Raw genomic sequence first — 21,433 nt, forward strand, 5'->3', positions numbered from 1 at the left:
CGTTACTTCCTGTATTCTATACGTTCGTGTAATTTACACTTGGACGAACTTGAGCTCGGACGTAACTCAAACATCTCCTCGCTTCCATTCGAAACACGACTTCTGGACAGTCCTCGAAAGACGAGAGTCTCGAATGAAAGCCCCGTCGCCGTATCAACTTTTCGAACAAACTCGAGCATCTCTCTGCCCGTGCAGCAACTGATACAAGTACTAAATTTCCGGAATCCTCCATAACGATCCCGGACAATCAAGTTACGACGTCGTTTAATACGAAGTCTCGACTCTAAATTACGTAATCCTCTCATGCCGCTTTTATGTTACTTTTAGCCCGTTGTTATCATCCTGATTATCACTGTCGTTAACGGCCAGATAATAACATTCCTCTCGGGCCTGAATTTTGCAGTAATTCTTTCGCCGCGTCGACCGTTCTACGCAATATATACACGATTCTCCAGCCGATCGGTTAGCTGGGAATTCCTCACTCGAAACAAGATGATCATTCTCTCTCTTGCTCGACTTCTTTCATTCCGGATACCTGGTTCAAGGAGGGAGAGGTTTTTCCAGTTTGAAAAAAAAAGAACGGGTAAACACAAACAAGAGATATCGGACGGGAGGGATATTTCAGCGCTGCGGTCGCACTGAAAGCTCATATTGAAAAATACAATAAAGCTCCGGGTCGAAGGGGCGCAGGCCGGGTCGCCGATGAGGAAGAGGAACGAGCAGCCAGTGCGGCCCCTTTCCGTGTACGCGCGTCTGCGTTACTTGACAAAAATCTACGTGATCGACGTTCGCATTCACGAGTTCGTCCGAGAGACAGAAACCTGTGAATTTATTGGATGGCTAGAGTGTAAAAAACCGTATCAAAATTGGTCCACTCGCACGGTATTTATTTATTTCCTTTTTTTTTTTGGGAGCGGGGGTGAAAAAATTTAATACGCGAGACGCGCTATTTAGCGCAGATTTATGAGTTATTTCGACGATTTTTCCGTTGGAGACCGTCAGGACACGCGGTCCGAGTTTAACAAGTAGAAAACCAGTTTTCAGCGTATATTCCCAACAGTGAAATCGTGTAATTGGGTAACCAGAAAAGCACAAAGACTAGTTTTAAAAACTGCAGTTCACAGTCGAAATAAAAGCTGAACGCGAACGGTCGAATTCCCGCAAGCACCGATGCGTGAAACGATTCGGTGCGTTTACTTTCTACTAGAAATGCGTATTATGCGAGTTTCGATGGGAGGGGTTAGAAGGGTGGAATATAGTGTCCCGAAGGTGGAACGTATCGATTCGGTGATTATCCATTATTTATGTAGGTGTGTGCAAATTTAATGGGGCCAGGGTTTATTGATACGTCGAAGCGTAACATGCGAGTTTCCTTCTTCTTCGTCTTTTCCTTCTCCTTTTCCCCTTGAATTGAGTGTGGAAAGGTCACGCGGCGTATTCAGTATCCCGATCAAACCACGAATGGCGAATTTACCTCTCCGGTGCGTGCAATTAAAACGGAGCACAGACGCCTTCGATCCGTTAATTTTAATCCGGAGGGACGTAGCCGTGGAATCTCTTTCCATCTCTCTCCTTTCCTCCACATTTCGCTTCGTCTCGCTAATTACGAGGCTTGCTATTCAGTTTCGGATTACGGGCGACGCCTGCGATGGCCCAAGAATGAGAGAGCTTTTTTCCCGCATGCTTTTTTTCTGGCTCGGGACGTGAGTCAAGGGTTGGCTGTTGCCCGGGGTGAAGGGGGTCAAGGAGATGCCTGTTCACCTGTTACTTCCAGTCACGTTTACGTCTGCGTCCAGGTCCGTGTCTGCTTCTAGATTCTTCGGACTCCTCGAACTTCGTTCTCCTTGGAAAAAAAAAAAAAAAAAAAACCGACGACGGAAGTTTGAACCAGCCAATGCGATACCCGCTCTAAATTCGCCCACGCTGCAAACACGTCGTTGATAACACGATCTGGGAAGGGACGTCACGCTCTCTATTTTTCTCTCCCGCGAACCCCATCGAGGGTGGATGAGATTAAGGAGTGACAAAGAATCAGGGACTCCACCTGCATTATCGTCCTTTTTCTTTCTTCAAAGTGCATGATAGATACTCGGGACGAGAAACGCGTGCGTTACGGGAAAGTGAAAATTTCACACCCCCGTTGTAATATCGTTATTCTTTCTCCGCTTGAGTCATGCAAACGTAATCATTTATACCGCGTGCTTGTTTGTTAAAAAAAAAAAAATACTCACAAGTAAATCTTCTTTCATCAAATATTTCCACCCATGCGGGAAAACTTTATCTCCCGTGATTAACGTATCGCATGATTAGCGACACCTTAAATCTCCGCGATACGATATCGCGCAATTCGATGTAATAATAATCATCCACCCCATACCGATAGTTTTTCAAAAGTTTTTCAACCGTCCTCGGGGAAACCGGCACATCATCCGGTAACGGTTAATTAGCAAGTAAGCGTCCGAGCTGCGGTGCGCAGCGATATCGATTTTCAATCTCAAATATTATCGTAGAGCACAACGAGCTTAAGGATCATCTCTTAAACGCCCAGGACGTTGTTATTGAATTTTTCTTTAATCTAAACGTGCGAGTACGAATATCGCCGCAGTCATCATTAAGGCTCACTTCGTGAAACTGTACAACATATAACGTAGAACCGTCGTCCGTTTCTTTCTCCTGCTTTTCTTCATCCCGAGTCGCGTTTCCTCGCTTCGCCCCTTCTTTTCTTACCTCTCGTTCGCTATACGTTTCAGGCACAATAAACCCACGGTCCAAGCCTCGGCCTGCTCCTTTACCCGCGTACACAAAACTAATCGTTTACGGTCTAGCTGAATCGCTCGTGTTATTTTCCTCCTCGCATGTTTTTCCATTTCGCCTCAAACCTCAGATACGTATTCCTTGTTTTTCCTCGTAAGGATCATCCGGTTGAGAGGTTCTATTTTTTTTTCCACACGAACTCGCGAGCCTCGCTCGAATGAACTCGGCTAAATTAAAACACCCTTCTTCTATCCTCGCAGGAAAAATCACCGCGGAAAAATATCGGGTGAAGGAAAAAGGAGTCAGTGTTCTATCCTTTTCGCGGATCGGGATGTGTACATACGAAGCAAAATAACGCGACAGAAATATTAAACAGGCTTATAAGATTTAGTCGAGGCGCGTACAGCAGGAAGTACGAAGCGATGAACATGAGTCTACCTGATATAAGTACTAACCGGCCATTGCGCAACGTTGAGATTTCCGGGAGAAGTAAAAGATACTCGAGGTTTCCAGGACGACCATCGGCTGATCCGATCTTTGATCGCTCCAAGGCTCGGGGAAAAGTGAAAGACGGATCGACAGGCGGACGGATTCGACTTTTGTTCAGATTCAAATAAGTCTTGACTGACTATACGCGAGACGCGGTATAAGAGACGTGGTTTGAGAAGGGAGTTCCTTTATTTTGGACCGAGGTTTCATCCTCGGTAAACCATACTGTTTACTTTGCCGGAATTACGTCAGCCTCCGCAGGTTGAGAGAATTTTCTTTCTCCTCTCATTCTTCTAAACCTTGTTTTTCTTTCTCTTTCGTTTATTCCTCCCTCGCGTCGTACGTAATTTGTCCCTCTGTATACGAATGTGCTACATTTATACATATGTGTATACGTGTTCTCCTTTCCCTTCGGCAAATTTTATACCCATGAAAGAATAATGTTTCTTTCTTGTTCCAAATATTTTTTATCCGAAACTAATTTAGTCGGCGTGAGAGTGTAAAAAAAACAACAAAACAACAAATTCGACCATTTTTCTGTACGTTGAAAATTTGCGAAATTTAACAGTTTTCCTGCACCAATTCCAGTTCAATTGTATTACGATCGAATATATCACACGGCGATTTGAAGTCAAGTAGGTTTGTCGCGTTTATTGTATCCGTTATACCTACACACGTTCAATACCTGCGCAACCTCGGCGCGTTATCATATTGTAGAGGCTTTATTTTCGTCACAGAGAACAAAATTTGTTGAGCACGGGTTTCGGTGGGCAATGGTGCATGCAAATCGATAAAACTGGGGAATCCTCTTTGGCGAATAACCGAGGTCGACGATCAGCCTCGTGCATGTTGAGTTTTTCAAACCGTTGATGTAAATGAATTTTCACCTCAGAAAGTACTCGGTACCTCTCGTGGATAACGAGAGAACGGAAAGGAAAAAAAAAAAGAAATTAAAAGAAAACCGAGCCGAGCATTTGATCCACGTACTTGTACAGCAATGCGTACGTGTAATGCGATATACGTTCGTACAAGGCACATAAAACAACATTCCCAGCCATGCATAATTCGGCCGATGCGTGCGTCCTAGCAAGCTCATACCATCCACTCTCCACTCTGGTATATGCGAATCGAGGGACGAATTGTAGGAAACGAAGATTTTTCATCCTCTCCCTCGAAACGCGCGGCTTCCTCTCCCCCCCCTTTTATTCTCCTTTGATTCCCCGCGCAGCCGCAACAACCGAAAGTAAACAGGTGAATTTTGTATGCAGTAACCGTACAGCGAGACGGTCGTACATAACAATTCGTGTAATTATACATATGTTCGGTTGAAGGAAAAGAATATGAAAATCACCAAAGGTCGGTTGGAAATAAAACAATAAAATAACGTAACTAAACAAACGGAAGGTCGGCGCGAAATAGACGGCGGAAGGTCAGAGGAGAAGGAAAAATACGAGTGAATAATTTTGACGTTGAAAGGGAAGAAAAAAGATTTAGAAGAAGGAATTAATGAATTGTTGAGCGTCGACGCGAGAGGTGGAAAAAAATATTTCATTATACATGTGCAAAATGATGAGATGAGATTCTAAGAGGGGTATACGATACGTATAACGAGGATGTTGGCCGGGAGATATCGTCAACTTACCACTCGAGCCGTATGCAAATTTAATATACCGCTCGAAAATCAGATTCTGCGGGGGTCGAGGAAACTGGTTGCAGCTGGGCGAAAGCTCATCCCTGCACTCGATGCACTCTCGGCTTCCTGCAGTTTAGCCGAAGCCTCGGGAAACGCTCGGTCGATAAAGAAAGAGTTTCGCCTAAAGTCGGATGTCAGGTTATTCGAATCTGTTGCGGCTGGAGGCAACTCGATGATGCTAATATTAACGCCCGTGGCGACGGGGATAGTGAAGAAGATCAGTTCCTGCTGCCGACAAATATTTCGGTGTGCATATTTCTATAAAAGCAGACGACAGCTGTCGCCGACTCGCGGACCTCGTTCGTCTCCGAGATGCCGAATTACACGCGTGTCCGTGCATCTCGATGAATGACGATACTCCAGCAGCGGGGAAAGATTCGTACTGGAAAATAGGCAAGGCGCCAGTCGACGGTTAATTTCAAGCGGTTGGCTCTCTTTCCGAGGAGTTCCCGCTTACGAGACTTTGAAAACGGTCTTGCCACGAGGATGAGGAGAGTCTGAATTTATTAAACGAATGAATGAAGGACGAGTCGCTGAATGAAAGCTGCTCGGGATGAGAGGTCGAGTATCGGCGAACTGTCGAAACCGATTTCAGATAGCGCTGTTCACCCGTCAGACTACTTCGAGGACCTTCGTTTGACTCGGGTCGTCGATCGACGAAGGAAATTATTACATCCCGTTTCGCAGGGTGAGTTTCGTACCTGCCGATGTCACACGTCCTGATTCTTGTATATCAACTTACCAAAGTCTAGACTGCAGGATGGACCGACTGGCTGACGGTTCTTTGGTGTTTGTTTGCTATTTACTTCTTCTCTGAATTTTTCCTTTCACCCTCGAGTTGGAACCCCACCAAGGATGACAGATGAAACTTCCTGATCAATTTTTTTATCGCCGTTCTACTTGGAAGAATCCCGAAGGTTATCGAGCCGATATCGCGTGCCGAAAACCGGGGACAAATCGATGATTGACTTGCTTCAAGGCTTCGCCGCCCACTTTTCTACCGCGTTTCTTTCGCCCGGGGATAGAGCAGCTGTCGTTCGAATAAACAGAGATATACCGCGAACGAATCTGGTCTGCATCCTTGCCGAATAAAAAGAATCGCGAGTGCCCGGTTCGACGTTTGCTGGAAGAAAGCGAGCGACCTCAGAGCGTTGATCTTGACAGTGAGATAAACTAATCGCAAAGAGAAACAACGGACGTTCGGAAAGTAGTTTGAAAAACTGGCGATCCTACTTATTCTTCGTTCCGTGCTGGCCGACTTCTACCTTCGGGGGATAAACTTCTCAAGTTGAAAACCCCCTCAAGAGTAAAAACCAGTCGATACTTCGTGGGCGTAATCGAATCGCGGGGCGATCGATCCGAGACTTCTTCAGCTCCCAGACACCGGTCGCACGAAAACCGGATAACGGAGTCATTCGTCAATTAACGTAGAGATCAGACGGTCCGGCCTGAAAGTGAAACGCAATTCTTTGAAAGAACAGAGAGCCGAGCAAGGAACGGAAGAACAACACGCGTACCGAGTATGCGTAGTCGTACACTCTTCGGAGATCTGAGGTTGGTTTCAGAAGAGTCCGAAGAGGGAAGAGGTTGAAGTTAGTAACGCTAGCTGTTTTCCGGTTTTTTAATTTTTACAATAATTATAAAAGAACTGGGATTGCAAAATATGAAAACGTTTTGTTTCATCGCGGTTTAGGTATCGAATTTTAAACAGTTCCAAAATCGCCAAATAACAGTTTTTCCTCAGCATTGGATCGTTACGACACGTTACCAACTTCAACGCAACGAAGAGCGACGGCGGAGCAAAATCCATCAGGATCTGAATACCTGAAACGAAAAGATTCGGCATGTGGGCAGAGTTGATCGTCTGCAAAAATGGTGAACAAGGATACCTGGAAGAGGCTCGATGTGTATCTGTCCGACGAAAATTACCGGTCGATTCTTATTGCGTGGGTTGACGTTGCGTGTATATACATATATGTATATAAAGTGACGTTGGTAGAAAATTAATGGAGTGTCTACGTCAACGTGCACGTACGTCTACCAAACGTTCATTTCCGACGGTGAATTTACTCCTCGAGGGCAAGAGGTTTGCGGTCTTTGTTTCAGGGTCTCGAGTTTCCATGGTCACGAGGTGGACCTAATTCGCGGCGCGCCTCGTGCCAGTGAAATCCGATGGCAAGGACAAAGACCCAATTATTCGAGGCTCGACCCCTGGCTCTCGATTCGATTCTCCAAAGTTCCAGCCACGTTGAAGATACAACGAGTCGATACTTATCTCGATGTCAAAGAAACTTTATCGTCATCGTCAAAAAGAATACCATACCTATACTATCTTCGTCGTACCTTCTTCTTCTTCGCTCTGTTTTCCTCCGGTAGGAACTACCACCCTTACTCGAACGATCTCGTAACTCAAGTCCTTCCTCGCGAGTTAATATAAGGCGAAAATAAACAGGCCGAGGGAGATAAAAGCTAGGCGACGAACGGTAAAGGCGCCAGGACGTGACAACTCGGCGACGAGTCTTGATGAAATTCTGGCTGAAAACTCAACCAGAGAGATGTTCGCTACACTCGTTGTTCCGTACAACCGAACGGACTACAGTAACGAAGCATTAAACGCTATCGAATAAAACGGTCTCCCTTTTACTTGGAGATCCCCACGGGAGCCGAAAATCCTGGTTCAGATTCGCGGGAGGGTGAGCCGAGTGTCGCACTTTCTTCGATTTACGGTTTCATAACGTTCCTCGAATTCGGCCCGTCCTCATCCCAGCTTTTAATTAATATAATTGGTCCCGCGAATTTCGTTACGCGTAAGTCGCGTCCTCAAGGATATGGGATGCAGCGGAGGGATCGCATGTACCTAACATAGCACATAGACATAGCGTATAAAGGTAAGTAATTTGCTGGAGAGCCTGAGGTGTACTCCGGTAGTCGGTGAAATTAGCGAGGACTTTTATCGCCAATTAGCCACTTCAGCATCTCTACCGCGAGGCAGAGGCGAGCGAGCGAAATAGATGATGAGCAAAAACGGGGGGAGGGCAAAAAAATGACAAAAAAAAAGGAGGAGCCCGGAAGTTTAGTTTTCAACTTCTCACAGTTCTATCTCCGGCTATGCTGCTGTACCTACCTAGATAACTATCTCGGACAATGGCAACGCCGACGCGTATAATGTCGGCCGGTGATCCTGCAGCCGTGCACCGGCCCAAAGTTGCAGCGACATATTCGAACGCCAACCAAGCCATTCAGCCAACCGCCTACTCACGACGTTCAAACCCGTGCTGAAAGTGTGTCGCCGCCCATTGTAACAGCGCACAGAGGCAATTCCGATAATGAAAAAGCTACGCAACCGAAAAGTAGGCACCCAACAGCTCTGGTTTCTCTCTCTTTTTCCTCGTTATGTTCCACTATCCCCCCTCTTCGTCCGGCGACTTTCCTATCCGTGAAATTACGTGCGGCTAGGTTATGCGGAATTCGCCGAGTCTTTCGCCAATAACGCTTTTCGTTCCGGTTTTGAGAATCGCAAACAGATATTTAAAGGTGAAACAGCACTGAATTTTCAAGATTACGTCGTCGAATCAGATGAAGAAACGAGGCATGTATAAAGAGTATTTGAATTTCGTTTCATTAGCGCGTCTTTGCAAGCCTCTTGTTATAAAATGTATACAACTGTATACCTACAGACACCGTCGCTCAGAGACGTCGCGAAATCGTGAAAAACGTGGAAAAAACGTTCGAGTTTTCAGTCCAACGAATATTCCCACTTGCCTCGAGAGATTCTTTTGATCTCATATTTTGGCTCGTTTCTCGGCGTGTTTGGGTACTTTGGGTATGCATATTGTGCCGTAGGATACACGCGAGGGTGCGTCGAGACCGGATTCCTTTATTCGTCCTGCCCCTCCGCGCAAGGATGCGAAACGATAGAGCCGCTATGCCGTGTCTGCGATGCGAGCGTCCCACGCGATCGCCGAACTAACCGGTTTACTCGTTCTCCGGCCGGAAGCTCGAGAGGAAATTGAGCAAAAGCTATTTCAATAATTTTTACGTCTGGAGCGTATCGATGTCTGAGGCGCGAGCCCGGCTGGCTCTACGGAACGGTAGAGTTTCCGCAGAATTTATATTAGCGGCGCGAATCGTATTAAAAATTTAATTCAAACGTTCCAGCTTCTCGACGCTCTCCGATTCTTTTGTCAGTGTGGTATAGGTATACGTATACAAATTTTTCTAATATCCGTAACCAGCTATTTATACGTATAATTTATAATTATACCAAATTCTTCTCTACGACTAACGCGTTGCGAGAAAATTGGTTTCCCACCTCTCACGTCTATGCTTTTTTATCGTTTGCTTCGTTTCCGAAGAAAAATTATCTTCTCTTTCGTTTTATCATTTTCCAGCTGTTAGAACTGTTCCACGAATGGTAAAACCTTGTTAAAATACTGCTAATTCTTGAAAAACTCGATCCTGAATTTGAGAGGCTTGAAATTGAGGTGAAAAGAGGTTCAGTGAATGCCGGCTGTGTGGTAACGAGAATAATTTAGAAGTTATTAAAAATTTCAACGAAACTCGGCTTTCGTACAAAACCTATCCGCGGCGTATAATATCTAATTCGAAAGAGCTCTACGGCTATTTACTCGGTATATACGACAAGGTTTGAACCTCCGTCGTTTCGGAGCTGGCTGTGTGGTCTGCGGCTGGGGCTATATAAGCATCAGTTCGAGGAAGGAAAGCCCGTCAATTTATGCTTCTACGTTGGCAGCGGTTATAAGCTACGGGTATCGGGGCGAATCACTCGGCAAACAAACGATCCTTGAAATTAGACAGCGAAACGAGGAGCTGCCGGTCGCTTGCAGTCAAGTTTCCGATTCTCGAATCCGATCTTCCAACAACTCAACGCAAGCGTTGTTGCTAATTCACGCCACTTATGATAAACTTTCAAGAAAAAATACAATCTACGCGCCCGCGTTTTCCGTCTTCGTTCTCATTCGACTTGAGAGATATTTGAAATTCAAATTGAGTTCAAAGTTAATATCGGCCGCGTCTCTTCGCTCTTCGCAAGGGAGTCGAGAATTGTACACGTGATTTTTTTTCTTTTCTCTTCTTGTTTTTCTTTTTCTCAGCTTTTTCTTCCTCACCGTCACCTTCGCTTCACCTCTCTCAGTTTCTGTTTCGTTAACTACTTTATTCGAGCCCCGATCTCCCTTAGCGACACGGAACAGGGTTGATTAATTAACTGAGTCAACAGCCGGGACGCGACCCTCCGAGCTGCGGAGTGGTCGGGAAGTGCGAAGCCTCCGTTAACGGAAACGTGTCGAAAATTCCACGAGCAGTTGGCAATTGGTCGGTAGTCAGAAATCAACCGATTCCCAAAAGTGTCAACGAGCCTGACGAAGGGTGCAGGAATGATCTTCGTGCACTTCGTTAACACCGTCGATCTCCCCACCCTGCGCGACGCTCGGGTCAAAATGTCCGTAGGATTTCATCGGAAAACCGAGTGGTGAAGAAAGGAGAGCGAAACGGTGGTAAAAATTGTTTTTATTTATCGTCACGCGGACAGAATACAACTGCCGTGACAATATTTCAAATTTAAACACTTTTCTGACGCTTTTTTATCACCAACTCGGTATGAGATATAGTTTCTCGCCCCATAACGTGCCGCTGCTTTATATACGCACGAGATGCGAGATTCAAAATCTTATTCACTACCATATTTTGACCTGCGAGAACCCCTTAAAAATGATACATCAAGACTTTGCGACGAGTTTATACTCTCGCAAAAAACACAAGCGCGCTCGGCGCGCGAATTATGCTGTCAACCTTCGGATTCTCCGGGGGGTTGTATATTTTTATTTACCCTCCGTGCTCTGTGGAAGTTCCAAGGATTCCGAAGATGAGATGATCACTCGCGATTGCGCCTCGAAAGGGAAACTTGAACGAGAACGGTCGAAAACGTTGCTGCCGTGCTTCGTTGAAACATGCAATAGATCGATTCCTGTTTCGCCAATTTGTTGAAAACTTGTCCAGTTTAATGTAGCGGAAACGGCGTCGTGGTCTTATAATTTTCACGTCGTTTCTCTCCGTGCGCACTGTACGACGGAAGCTAACGGGGTTAGAAATGAAACAGGATTGATAGATCGATCGTTTACGTTTGATTAAACATCATTCTGATTTTCCTTCAACAACTGAGAACCGCAGAGCTGAGAACTGATCGATTTTGACTGACGTTTAGTTCTGGCTAAGTGATATTTAGGTTAAGCGAGTAAATATTTGATCATGCCCATCCAGAAAATATCCGTTTAACAAATTCGACATATTTTTCTTTCCGTTTCACGTACATTCCCCCTCAATAAGAGTTACAACTTTTCTACAACACGCGCGGAAAGTCTGGTAAGTAGAAGAAAGAATGTCACAGTCCAACCGATCGAAAAAAATAAAAATAAAAATTATTCACATTTGAAACGTGTTTAAGAACCCGATTGACGCGATTATCGTTTCAGCAAGCTATCTAACCTACATTTATTTATAGAAAATGCAAATACGTATAAATTACATATTCGCAAAGGTCGTTTGGTTAAAAATTACCTTGAAGAATAAATAATTTCTCAGCACATGGTCAGCTATATCGAATCGATTTCTTAAATGTGTTATTTTCAAACGATCGAATTACGACGGACTGAGTGTGTAGCGAAAAAATCCAGTGCGAAACTTGTGAGCAGAAAAATTTATTCCAATAGTACATAGAAATAGAATACTCGTCGTTATACTTTCTTCAGTCGCGAAATTTAAACGCCGCTTTCGTAACGCGAAAAAGTTTTTCCAATTTGACCATTCTAAAGTTACGCGTCTGCCTGTATCCACATGCATATATATATAGATAAATATACATTACGTATACAGACACCAATACCCGCGCAATATTTAGCGATCCGTACAGCGGGACGTTTCGACGTAGGAATAACCAGAAGAGATCACTCGATCCGTCAGTCAGTAGTTGTTCGAGCTCCACGGTATGTGTCCAACTTTCTCGAGGGTTCCGTCCTCCTCGCCCCTCCCTCCTTCTCTCTCCTCCCTCCTCACGCCTCTTTGCTCGGACAAATCGGAGGAAAAACAACAATATACCGGGAGTGATCAGCCATTAGGAAATAACGACGCGTCGCTGGTTCAGCGATAGACTTCAAATGGTCTTTAAATTGGTCGAATAATCGACTCGCGGGCGCCTTTGGCCTATTTCACGAACGGCATACGAACGGCATGCACGGGCTTTGATTGTGATTCTCGGCGATCGCTGGACGCGAGGCCTATTAGAAGCTGAATTTGGAACATCATTCGCTGCACGATGCCTGTGACAATTCGAATTTTCTACAAAAATGCGAGAGAAAGTCACGCCGTGATAATTGATTCTCGACCAAATTTTAGTGTAGGAATAAAAACGGAAGAGAAAAGTGAATACGCAAGTAAGTATAATATAATATTAAATTTAAAATAACCGGATTGCGATACTGTAGAAGATTTCGAACAGCTTTTTTATTTTGACCAAAGTCGAATTGGAAGGCGAGACCTTCCTTGTAGTTTAAATTTTGTCTATCTCTAATCGTGTGATCAATTTGAAAAGCCACTGGGTCATGGTAAACGGTGATTTGAGCCCGACCAACTTGATGTACGTATTTCAAGTGAATCATGTCAAAACAGGTTCCGTTTTCGTAAGCTGTTACGATTTTGATTGTGAAAAACGCGTAAGGTCTCGTATTCGAGGATTGAATAAATTATGCAGTCAGAATGTAGGTGAATATTCATGATTCGCAGCCAGGGCCGTGCAAGGAGTTCGTTCCAGCGGGAAAAAGGAGGAGAATTGGAAACAACACGAATGTGAAAACAAAAATCGCTGAAATATGTGCAGAGGTAAAATTCTTCGATACAAAGTGGCAAAAAAAAAAAAAATTGAGCCACTTTTTTACGCGAAAACAGAAAGCAGGAAAAACCACTTCGACGATTCCAATTTCTTTCGATCATTAATAGCTAAATGAGTCTTACGTTTCTTCGACCTAATCGTAAAGTGAATTACAAGTTGATCGATCGCGGTGTTAAACTAAGCGAAGATGATTGTCAGAAACGGTGAAAAAGAAATAATTCCTAACGCGTGTAAGAAATTCGGGGTCTGCCAAAAGTCGGAAAACTTGCACCTTATACCTCCACATAATACGTACGAGTTATTTAAATGTCGAATGCTTGAAACGCGAGGAAAATTATTCATACGAAAAGTTTCGTCGTTCAAATTTTTTTTTTTTTATCTACCAGCCAACGAAATGCAGAGACTTCATTAAAATCGTTGAGGTTAGTTTCACGCGGATCGAAAAATCGGACGTGATAAGCCAGCAGCGGATAAGTGAACGGTGACTTTTATCAGGTAATGATCCGATGCATCAAAGATCAGTGACAGCGGTTCGATTCCACAGGTGAGTCGACGGGCAGGAATTAGGAGATAATTCGAACGTTTCGTTTGAATGTTTGTACCGAATTGGCTCGGCAAACGTTGTGTATTGATAAAATAAATATCAAGCGCGTAGTTGTTTCCTATACAGTTTCGTTCGCACATTGTATACGTAGAAAACGAGGACGCCGGGTCCTCAAGGCTGTTATCATTTCGATACAATTTCAATTCATTGAACAATTGTCGACAATTGTGTTATACACACGACGCCGATGTGTTTCATACGTAGATACATACATATGTATACATTTACGAGCATACGTGATGCACACGTATAAATGCGTTGAAGATTGATTTTATGTGGGCTACGTAACTCGTTATGATCCGTACAAAAAAAAATAAATAAATATATAAATAAATAAATAAATAAATAAATAAATAAATAAATAAATAAATAAATAACCGGGGGCCTTGACGTTACGTTGCCGAAACTGGTTCACTGAGGTATTAATCGTTAATCGTTTTCGTCGTCGTTGTCGTAACACGTCTTTTCCAACTCTTAATTATATCACTGATTAGACTGACGATCGTTAAGCTTGGCATTCTTTCACATACGCCGTGCCTTGTTTTCCATCTTTCCTTTCCCGCTCTCTCTCTCTCTCTCTCTTTTTCTCTCTAACCGATGTGTTTTTCGAACGAAAACTTTTAATTTCCAAACAATTTTTACGAGTAAGAAAATTGATTTTTAATCGGAAGTTTCGTTCGTGCTACGTTACACAGTTTTTGCTTTTTTCTTTTTGTCACTCGAAACTGCAAAAATACTGACCCCTGTGACACGACCGGCAAATTCCAGATATAGCTGATTGAATTATCGTGAAGCTGCACAAGTTCGTGCCTTCTTTTTTGCGATAAGCTCTGCATGATCGAGCAACGAAACGTTTGTTCCAATTACTCGTTCCACGCGATTTCGGATCGCGAATGTCTGTAATAGCTAATATCGTGTTTTCGACCGTCAAATATTCCGGCTTCCAGTGTATACTCAATTATGTTAGTAAGAATTCAGAAACCGTTGAAATATGAAATTTTTAATTCAATGGACGCTATCATTGATTGTATTACAGATACATACATACACGAATACACTCGCATATTATGAAATCAGGCGCGCATTCAGTGAACACCGCTTTATGGGTTTTCGATAAATTCAGTCGCTATGACTTGGCCAGCTTTTGCATCTCTATATAATCCACCGTCGTGTGCTGCACATGTTTGCGCGCATCGATACAGGCGGAGCAACCGGCACCGGATGCATTTGCATATGTATATTAAGCATGTATATATATATATATATATATATATATATATATATATATATATGTTTACATATACTTCGATAGATACCCAGGCCAACATCTCGATCTCGAATCTCCGATTCGGATTATATACGTGTTACAGTTTCTCTCTTGGAACATATTAATTTTGATCAAAGAATTGAAAATTTGACGTTAAAGAATCGGCATGATATAAACATTCCCGAATAACGAATCAATCGCTGTACGTATATATCGTTGCGAAAAACAGCGACGTTTATCTTGTTCAATTAGCGCGCGTATATCGCTCGAGCTTTAGCAACAGCAGCTTTTTACCCTTTGATCTAATAAAGCGCTTTTCCCAGTAGAGCCAGATCTCTCTGTCCCTCTCTCTCTTTCTCTATTCGGTTTGGATGCGATCTTCGATCGCTCGTCTGTCCGGGAGTATCGGGACCAGCTTTTGCGTTGATCATAAAAAAATGAGGATAAAAAAATAAAAAACAATCGCGCGGTCTCTCGGTGAGAAAATGAACCGTTTCACCTCTCACTTGCATTGTATACATCGAGCCGTACGGTATGCATGTGTATTCGATGCCTTTAACCGTACGATTAACTTCCGATATTTTGGGAATTTATATTCCAACCTTTCTCTTCGTTTTTTTTTCCACTCCAAGATTTTCCAAATTTTTAAATTCCAAAAATGAAACGTTCGCTCCTGTAACAGTTTTTCGACATCGCCCCTTTCCATTTTTTAGCTCTTTCCATGTTCTCACCCACACCCAAGAAATGAATATATTTCCTTCTCTCTAAATTTGAATCAGTGAAAAGTCGTCCAATCGACAGTGCGTATGTACCGATTTTCTCCACCGGTATACTCGGGTGTAACCGATTCATATTTAGAGAGTTTTCCCCCGCAAACACTTGACCGGCTGATACGCGTGATGCGCAGGACGTCGCTTTGCGGGAGGAAATCGAGCCGGTTTCAATCACGCGACGGTGGAGCGGAGCTGGATCCGCAGATCCAATCTGCAGATAGGCACGCGGAGCATTGAAGAAGCGGAGTGGATGGCTGGCGACGTTCCGGCTGTGTACGTACCGGCGTTACTACTCGGCCGTATTAAACGCTGCGTCGCGTATCTCGCAATCAGGTTCCGTTGCGTCTTGTCAGTGACGAGTCTCGCCCTCGATATCTAATTGCGGAGAGAACAGCATCGGCAGAGTTTGATCGTAAAGTCAACGCACCGATCGTACAATTACACAAGTCTGCAAGCAAAGAAGTGCGCAGTTTTTTTTTTTTTGTATCGTTTCTTATAGATTTTTACTCGCCGAAACTTACAAAAATACTCAAAAAATTCAGTCGCGTTAGGTTTTTTCTTGAACTCGTGTTTTTAGTTTCGTTTGGAGTGAAAATCCTATTCTTGATTTTAAAAATCCTATGCAAAAGTGGTTTCTTACTTTCATTTAATACGTGTTAGAGTGAGACTCAAGAATAAATACAAAAAGGGAAAAACAAAATGAAAAGTGGAAAAACGTGTTCGGAGAGGAAGCAAAGAGAAGAAGAAAAAGTCTTGTAGGCAAAAATAATGAACACGGGATGTGAGGTACGTTTCTTGAAGAAATTGTTTGTTTGATTTTATAACAAATATTATTCAGTTCATTGTAATGAAACGGTGTTTTATTCATTATTGTCATATTTTTTTATACAAACACCTTGTATTTTGCAAAAATACTATGCGTGATGGAGGGAAATAGAAGTCACTTTTTTCGATTCAGCACACCCGAAAACATATTATTTATAATTTGCAGGCCTGTGTTATACGTTCTGAGATTCGGTCCAATCTATGCTTTTGTTTGTGTTCCGACATGTTCTTGTATCGTTTATGCAGAGTTGATATACTGGACAAACTTCGAACAAACAAATTGTCAAAGATGAAACTTTCTCGTTGCTGGTATCTAGGAAAACGAATTCTATTCTCCTAGTTGTTCAACATCGCGCGCCATGCGTTCTGAATAACGACAAAGGGCCCGTTTTTTTTTTTCTCGTTGTTTCTTGCACTTGTCCATTTGCGGTCTTTCCAGCGAGCCGCAATGCGGTACACTTGGAGAACGGAACTGCATCCATCCTCCTTTGGCCGAGAGAGAACTGGTTTGGTAAAAATGAAAAACGAGAAGGCTGATGTTGCAACTATTTCCGCCCGTCATCATAGAGCGAAACGCATTAAGTTTCTGAGAAAGGTTGATCGCTGCTGGCGCTGCGCTCTTGTGTCGCTTCTTTGCTTCTTTGCAGCTCAATCCGATGCTCTTTCGCACTCTTGGATGCTGCACTTTAGTACCTACGACTTTCAAAGCACTTTGGTGAAACACTTTGAAAAAAGCCTGCACTGTAACCTATACGTATATATGTATAACCGAGCTGCTGCCCTCCCACTTGACCTGTCGACGTATTTATAACTTTTAAGAATGAGGCAAAAAGAATGACGAGGGACGGTTAAACGAATAAACGAAACAAAATCGAATGTCTCCAGAAATGTGGGTGATACGTGTATGTTATACCGGGTACACCGTTAACACCAGCGTTTTTTTGGCATTATCCCACATTATTATACATATAGGTATTATTTCGACAGCCTTAATCGTTGCGTAATACCTTAACACAGTTGAACTTGCAGCCAAGCTCTCGCAATGATTATTATCAAAGCGTTTCTCTTGCGCTTCGAGCCGCATGTCACACGTGAAATACTCTTACGATGTACAATCGTTGCTCTTATTTTCTCAAAGTTGCTCTGCTGCAGTTCACGGATCACGTGCCGAGGTGAAGCGATACTGCAAATCCGAACATTACGCTTTTGGGGAAAATTATACGTATACGCAGAGTTGGTCACGATTCGACGATTTCACATAATTACACCGAAACACGCTATTTTTGCACGAATGATAAGGATGCATATTTATATATCATCCGCGTTTGGAGATTCGTAAATCGTCGTCAATGTTTTTCAATCGAATGATACCGGATTTTAATCTATCGTCAGAGAAGCGAGTTCTGTAAAGCTGTTTGGAAACGGGGAGAATAGATAATTCCAAACAAAATTCATCCTGCGACAAAATTTCCTCTTTCTTGCCGATGTCTGTCCCAGCTTTTTCATTTAGTTTTTTATTTTTTACCATCTATTTAATTAAGTTGAAAAATCTCACAACGATAAAAACGAGCGTGAGTTATTTGGCTGAAAAACAGTAGCTTTTTATCAACGGATTAAAATCTATGCTGCCTGACTCATTTCGTTAATCCAGAATGAAATATGGGGGTGTTTCTTGATGAAATAATTACAGAGTACAAAAATCGCCTCGGTATAATATTTTTTCTAAATTTGCACGAAGCTAGCATCAGCAGCGCACGAACTCGGGTCGCCCTAAAGACTGGATTCCGGCCTGAAAAGGTCAACGACTGCGATCACCCCGGATAAGCTAATTTTACATTAAGATTAGGTATGGATCACCGGCGGTGTGTTTACGTACAGCCAAACGTACAAGGCATTAGTCGGTAGGATCGTTTTGTCCCCGGTTAAAAATCCCCCTCGATTTTCTCTCGCGAGAAAATTCGCCACAACGTGAACCTAGAATCGTTTAAATAGAACAATGCGAATAAAATATTGATCGGCGATCGATAAGTACGCGTTTCAGCTCTCTGTTACGTAGGAATAGAAGGCACGCGGAAACGAGTCTAGGTGTCATGCCCTGCTTGGTTATTTCAAATCATTGCGCATAGAATTTCTGAAACGGCACTGGAGCAGATGTCATTATCTAAATTTGTCCGAGCGTGCGTTAATCTCGTTTTGACTCGTTGGCAATCTACCGTTTATACCGGCTTTTATTTATAACCGTACATCCGCCCTTTGATCATCCCGGTAATGTATCGGTACCCGGGTTATATATTAATTCAAAACTCACCGACTGTCACGCAGGAAGTTCCCTACGTCGTTCGCAATTACAACGTGCGCTCGGAAAATCTTTCGGCCTTTCGTAACATTCCCCTTCGAAATTGTGCAAAATTATGTTATCGTTTGATAAAACAAACAAACGATACGTTAAATCTCTAATTCTTCGCTGATTCTCTCTGAAACCGCGGGGTGAATTCCGCTCGGGTTCACGGAGGTCGCGAGGCCGAGATTCCGTCTTGGTGCTTAGGATTTCCGGTGCATATCAGCCGTTCCCTCCGACCGTTTCTCGCACCCCTCACCTCCTCACCTCCTCACCTCAAGCGGCTGCTCGCCTAATGCCCCTGGGAAATTGCGAGAGACGTTGTTGTTTCCTTTACGATTAAGCCTGGCTCCGGTGTGTTCAACGTCGTTCTTTCACTTTGTCTCTCTCTCTCTCTCTCTCTCTCTCTCTCTCTCTCTCTCTCTCTCTCTCTCTTCTCTATTTCTGCCTACGCAGGAATGACAAAGCGAAAAATTGTTTCAAGCCCGTTCGATTCGCAATCGTATCGCGTATCGCTTCGTCCTTGATTAATAGGACAGGAATTATGTTCCAAGGCTTAACCGCCAACGCGATTCTTCAAACAAGTATATCAGGTGGTTTTTCATAGTCGTTTCTCCCCTTATTTCTGTACGGTAACTTCCGATATTTTATCGAGGGATTAAGAGTTACACGTCAATGTATCCAACGATCGCGGTGAAGAATAATTTACGGTAACCTACGTTTCTTCCTACTCATGGAAATAATTCGAGGATAACGATGAGAAATAAAAATAAAACAAACTGTAATCCAAATCACGCCTGCTGCTGGAATTAAAAGACAAAACGATAATCTTTCAAAATCAATCACGCCTGTCGATCCGCTCAACGATTATTAATAGAAATAACAAGTAAATTCGTATCTTTGATCAAACCTTAATTCGCCCTTGCAACATCGAGTAGGTAATCGATTCTCGAACTGCAGCGGCAGTGATTCAAAATCGTAACGACACATACACACGTTTAATTACTCTCTCTCTCTCTCTCTCTCTCTCTCTCATTCGTTCCAAATCTTTCACTCGAGTTTCTCCACAACCCTCCATTTTTTCTTTTTTTTTTTTGTTAAATGTATCATGTCAGACGTTACAAAGAAGAGGTGAATCTCTCACTTCTTTATATTGCGTGTACGGTATAGCGTCTGGCCTACAGCTGGTTGCCGCTACTGCTGCTCTGAGGCCGTAGGTGCGTTGCTGCTACTACCGCTACCGCCGGTGTTTCACTGCTGCCGGTTGCCTTGTGCCTGGGCTTCTGCTCCCTGAACACACGATGCGAGAGCCGTGACAGCGTGACAGTTCGCACAGGTGGTTCACTTCGATTCAATTTCTTTTCATTTTTTCTTTCCCTCTCTCTCTCTCTCTCTATCTCCTTTTATTTTACGCTTCTTCCCTCCCTCTCCCCTCTCTGAAACTTTTCCCCCTACCCCGTTTCTAGGGTATATGCCCCCTCCCCTATGTTTTTTTTTTGTTTTTTTTTTTTTTCTTTCTGTCAATCAAATTCAATATATTTATATTTTCTTATATATACTCACGTCAATTATACACCCGGTGGATAAATTCAATTCTTCTGCACACACGTTTTAAAAATTTGGGTCAACGCTGTTATTATTTCTATCATTATTATTATTGTTATTGTTATTGTTGTTGTTATTTTTATCTGTATATAACTCTGTTTTATTAGTATTATTATACAACTTTTTAAAATCACCCCTCGCTCATGATCGTTAATAATCGCCCTCCTTCTCGCTATATAAATACAATGTCGGACGCGTTCGTTCTTTTTTTTTTTTTAAATTTGTTTTATTTTTGTTTTAAACACTCAAACTATACGTAAACACGATGCCACGTACAATATAAGCTTGTGATATATTATAGGTATACTAACAATACCTGCACACAAATTTTTGTTAATTCAATATCGTGTATTTATTATGTTGGTTGATTCGTTTTTCAATTGATTAACAAACGATTGATATTCATTGTTGCTGCTATAATTATTACCATCGTCATTATCGATATCGTTATTACTATTATTATTATTATTAATATTATTATTATTATTATAACTGTATTCGTAGGTTGAAATTTATTATCTCAATGGGAAATACAAGATAAATCGAAATAATCTCCGCGCAAATTGTTTCTCTAAACACTTAACAATTCACTGCACATTTATGTATATTCATAATTCGCACGCCCGTTTTCCAATCACCCGCTGCAGGTGGCACGCGTCGAATTTCTCGTCGAAGGGGTGGTTCACCCGTTGTCTACGACGATCGGCTTAGGACTGAGCGCGGTTACCTCGCGTCCCGCGCCTCTCCCCTCGCCCTCTTCCCTCCTCCGCGGTTTTCTCTCCTCCACCTCCACCTCCACCTCCACCTCCACCCCCGCTCTCCTCTCCTCGCCGCTCCTCTCCACCCCCTCTCCGCCACGTTTTGCCGTAGCGTCGCGACGCATGCGCTTGTGCAGTTCGCAGCGGCGCCCGTCACTCCGAACGAACGCCTTCGACGCGGAGGCCGCCGGCATATCCACGGATTCCGGGAGCCCTCCTCCTCCTTCTCCTTCTCCTCCTTCTCCCCTTCCTCCCTCCTCTTACTACTCCTTCTCCTCCGCCTCTTCTATAATGCGCCGGCGGCGGGGCGAAATATCGGCGTATTTATAGACGACGAGGATTATTAACGACGATTTCCACTAAATATGCGATTCCGGACGAAGCGGAGGCGGGGAAAGCAGGGCACAGATTTTGCTACCGATGC

At 43.3% G+C, this 21,433-nt stretch overlaps 1 protein-coding gene and 1 long non-coding RNA gene across 3 annotated transcripts in view; one reads left to right on the forward strand and one right to left on the reverse strand.

Annotated features, from left to right (window-relative positions):
- msi (RNA-binding protein musashi) overlaps positions 1 to 20,955 on the reverse strand; it is a 134,172-nt gene extending 113,217 nt beyond the window's left edge. Inside the window, exons 1-2 of one of the 2 annotated variants that reach the window (XM_046632845.2) lie at positions 20,210 to 20,955; positions 19,791 to 19,936 (exon numbers count right to left, since the gene is read on the reverse strand). In XM_046632845.2, coding sequence (XP_046488801.1) covers position 19,791 — 1 coding nt within the window. In that variant the 5' untranslated portion in view covers positions 19,792 to 19,936; positions 20,210 to 20,955. The remainder of the gene's footprint in view (positions 1 to 19,790; positions 19,937 to 20,209) is intronic. The other variant, XM_046632846.2, reaches the window with a different exon arrangement.
- The window catches only part of LOC124222177 (uncharacterized), a 63,496-nt gene that overhangs the window by 32,453 nt on the left and 9,610 nt on the right, over positions 1 to 21,433 (forward strand). The window lies entirely within an intron of this gene.

Source organism: Neodiprion pinetum, chromosome 6, assembly GCF_021155775.2.
Source record: "Neodiprion pinetum isolate iyNeoPine1 chromosome 6, iyNeoPine1.2, whole genome shotgun sequence".
Classification (NCBI taxonomy): domain Eukaryota; kingdom Metazoa; phylum Arthropoda; class Insecta; order Hymenoptera; family Diprionidae; genus Neodiprion; species Neodiprion pinetum.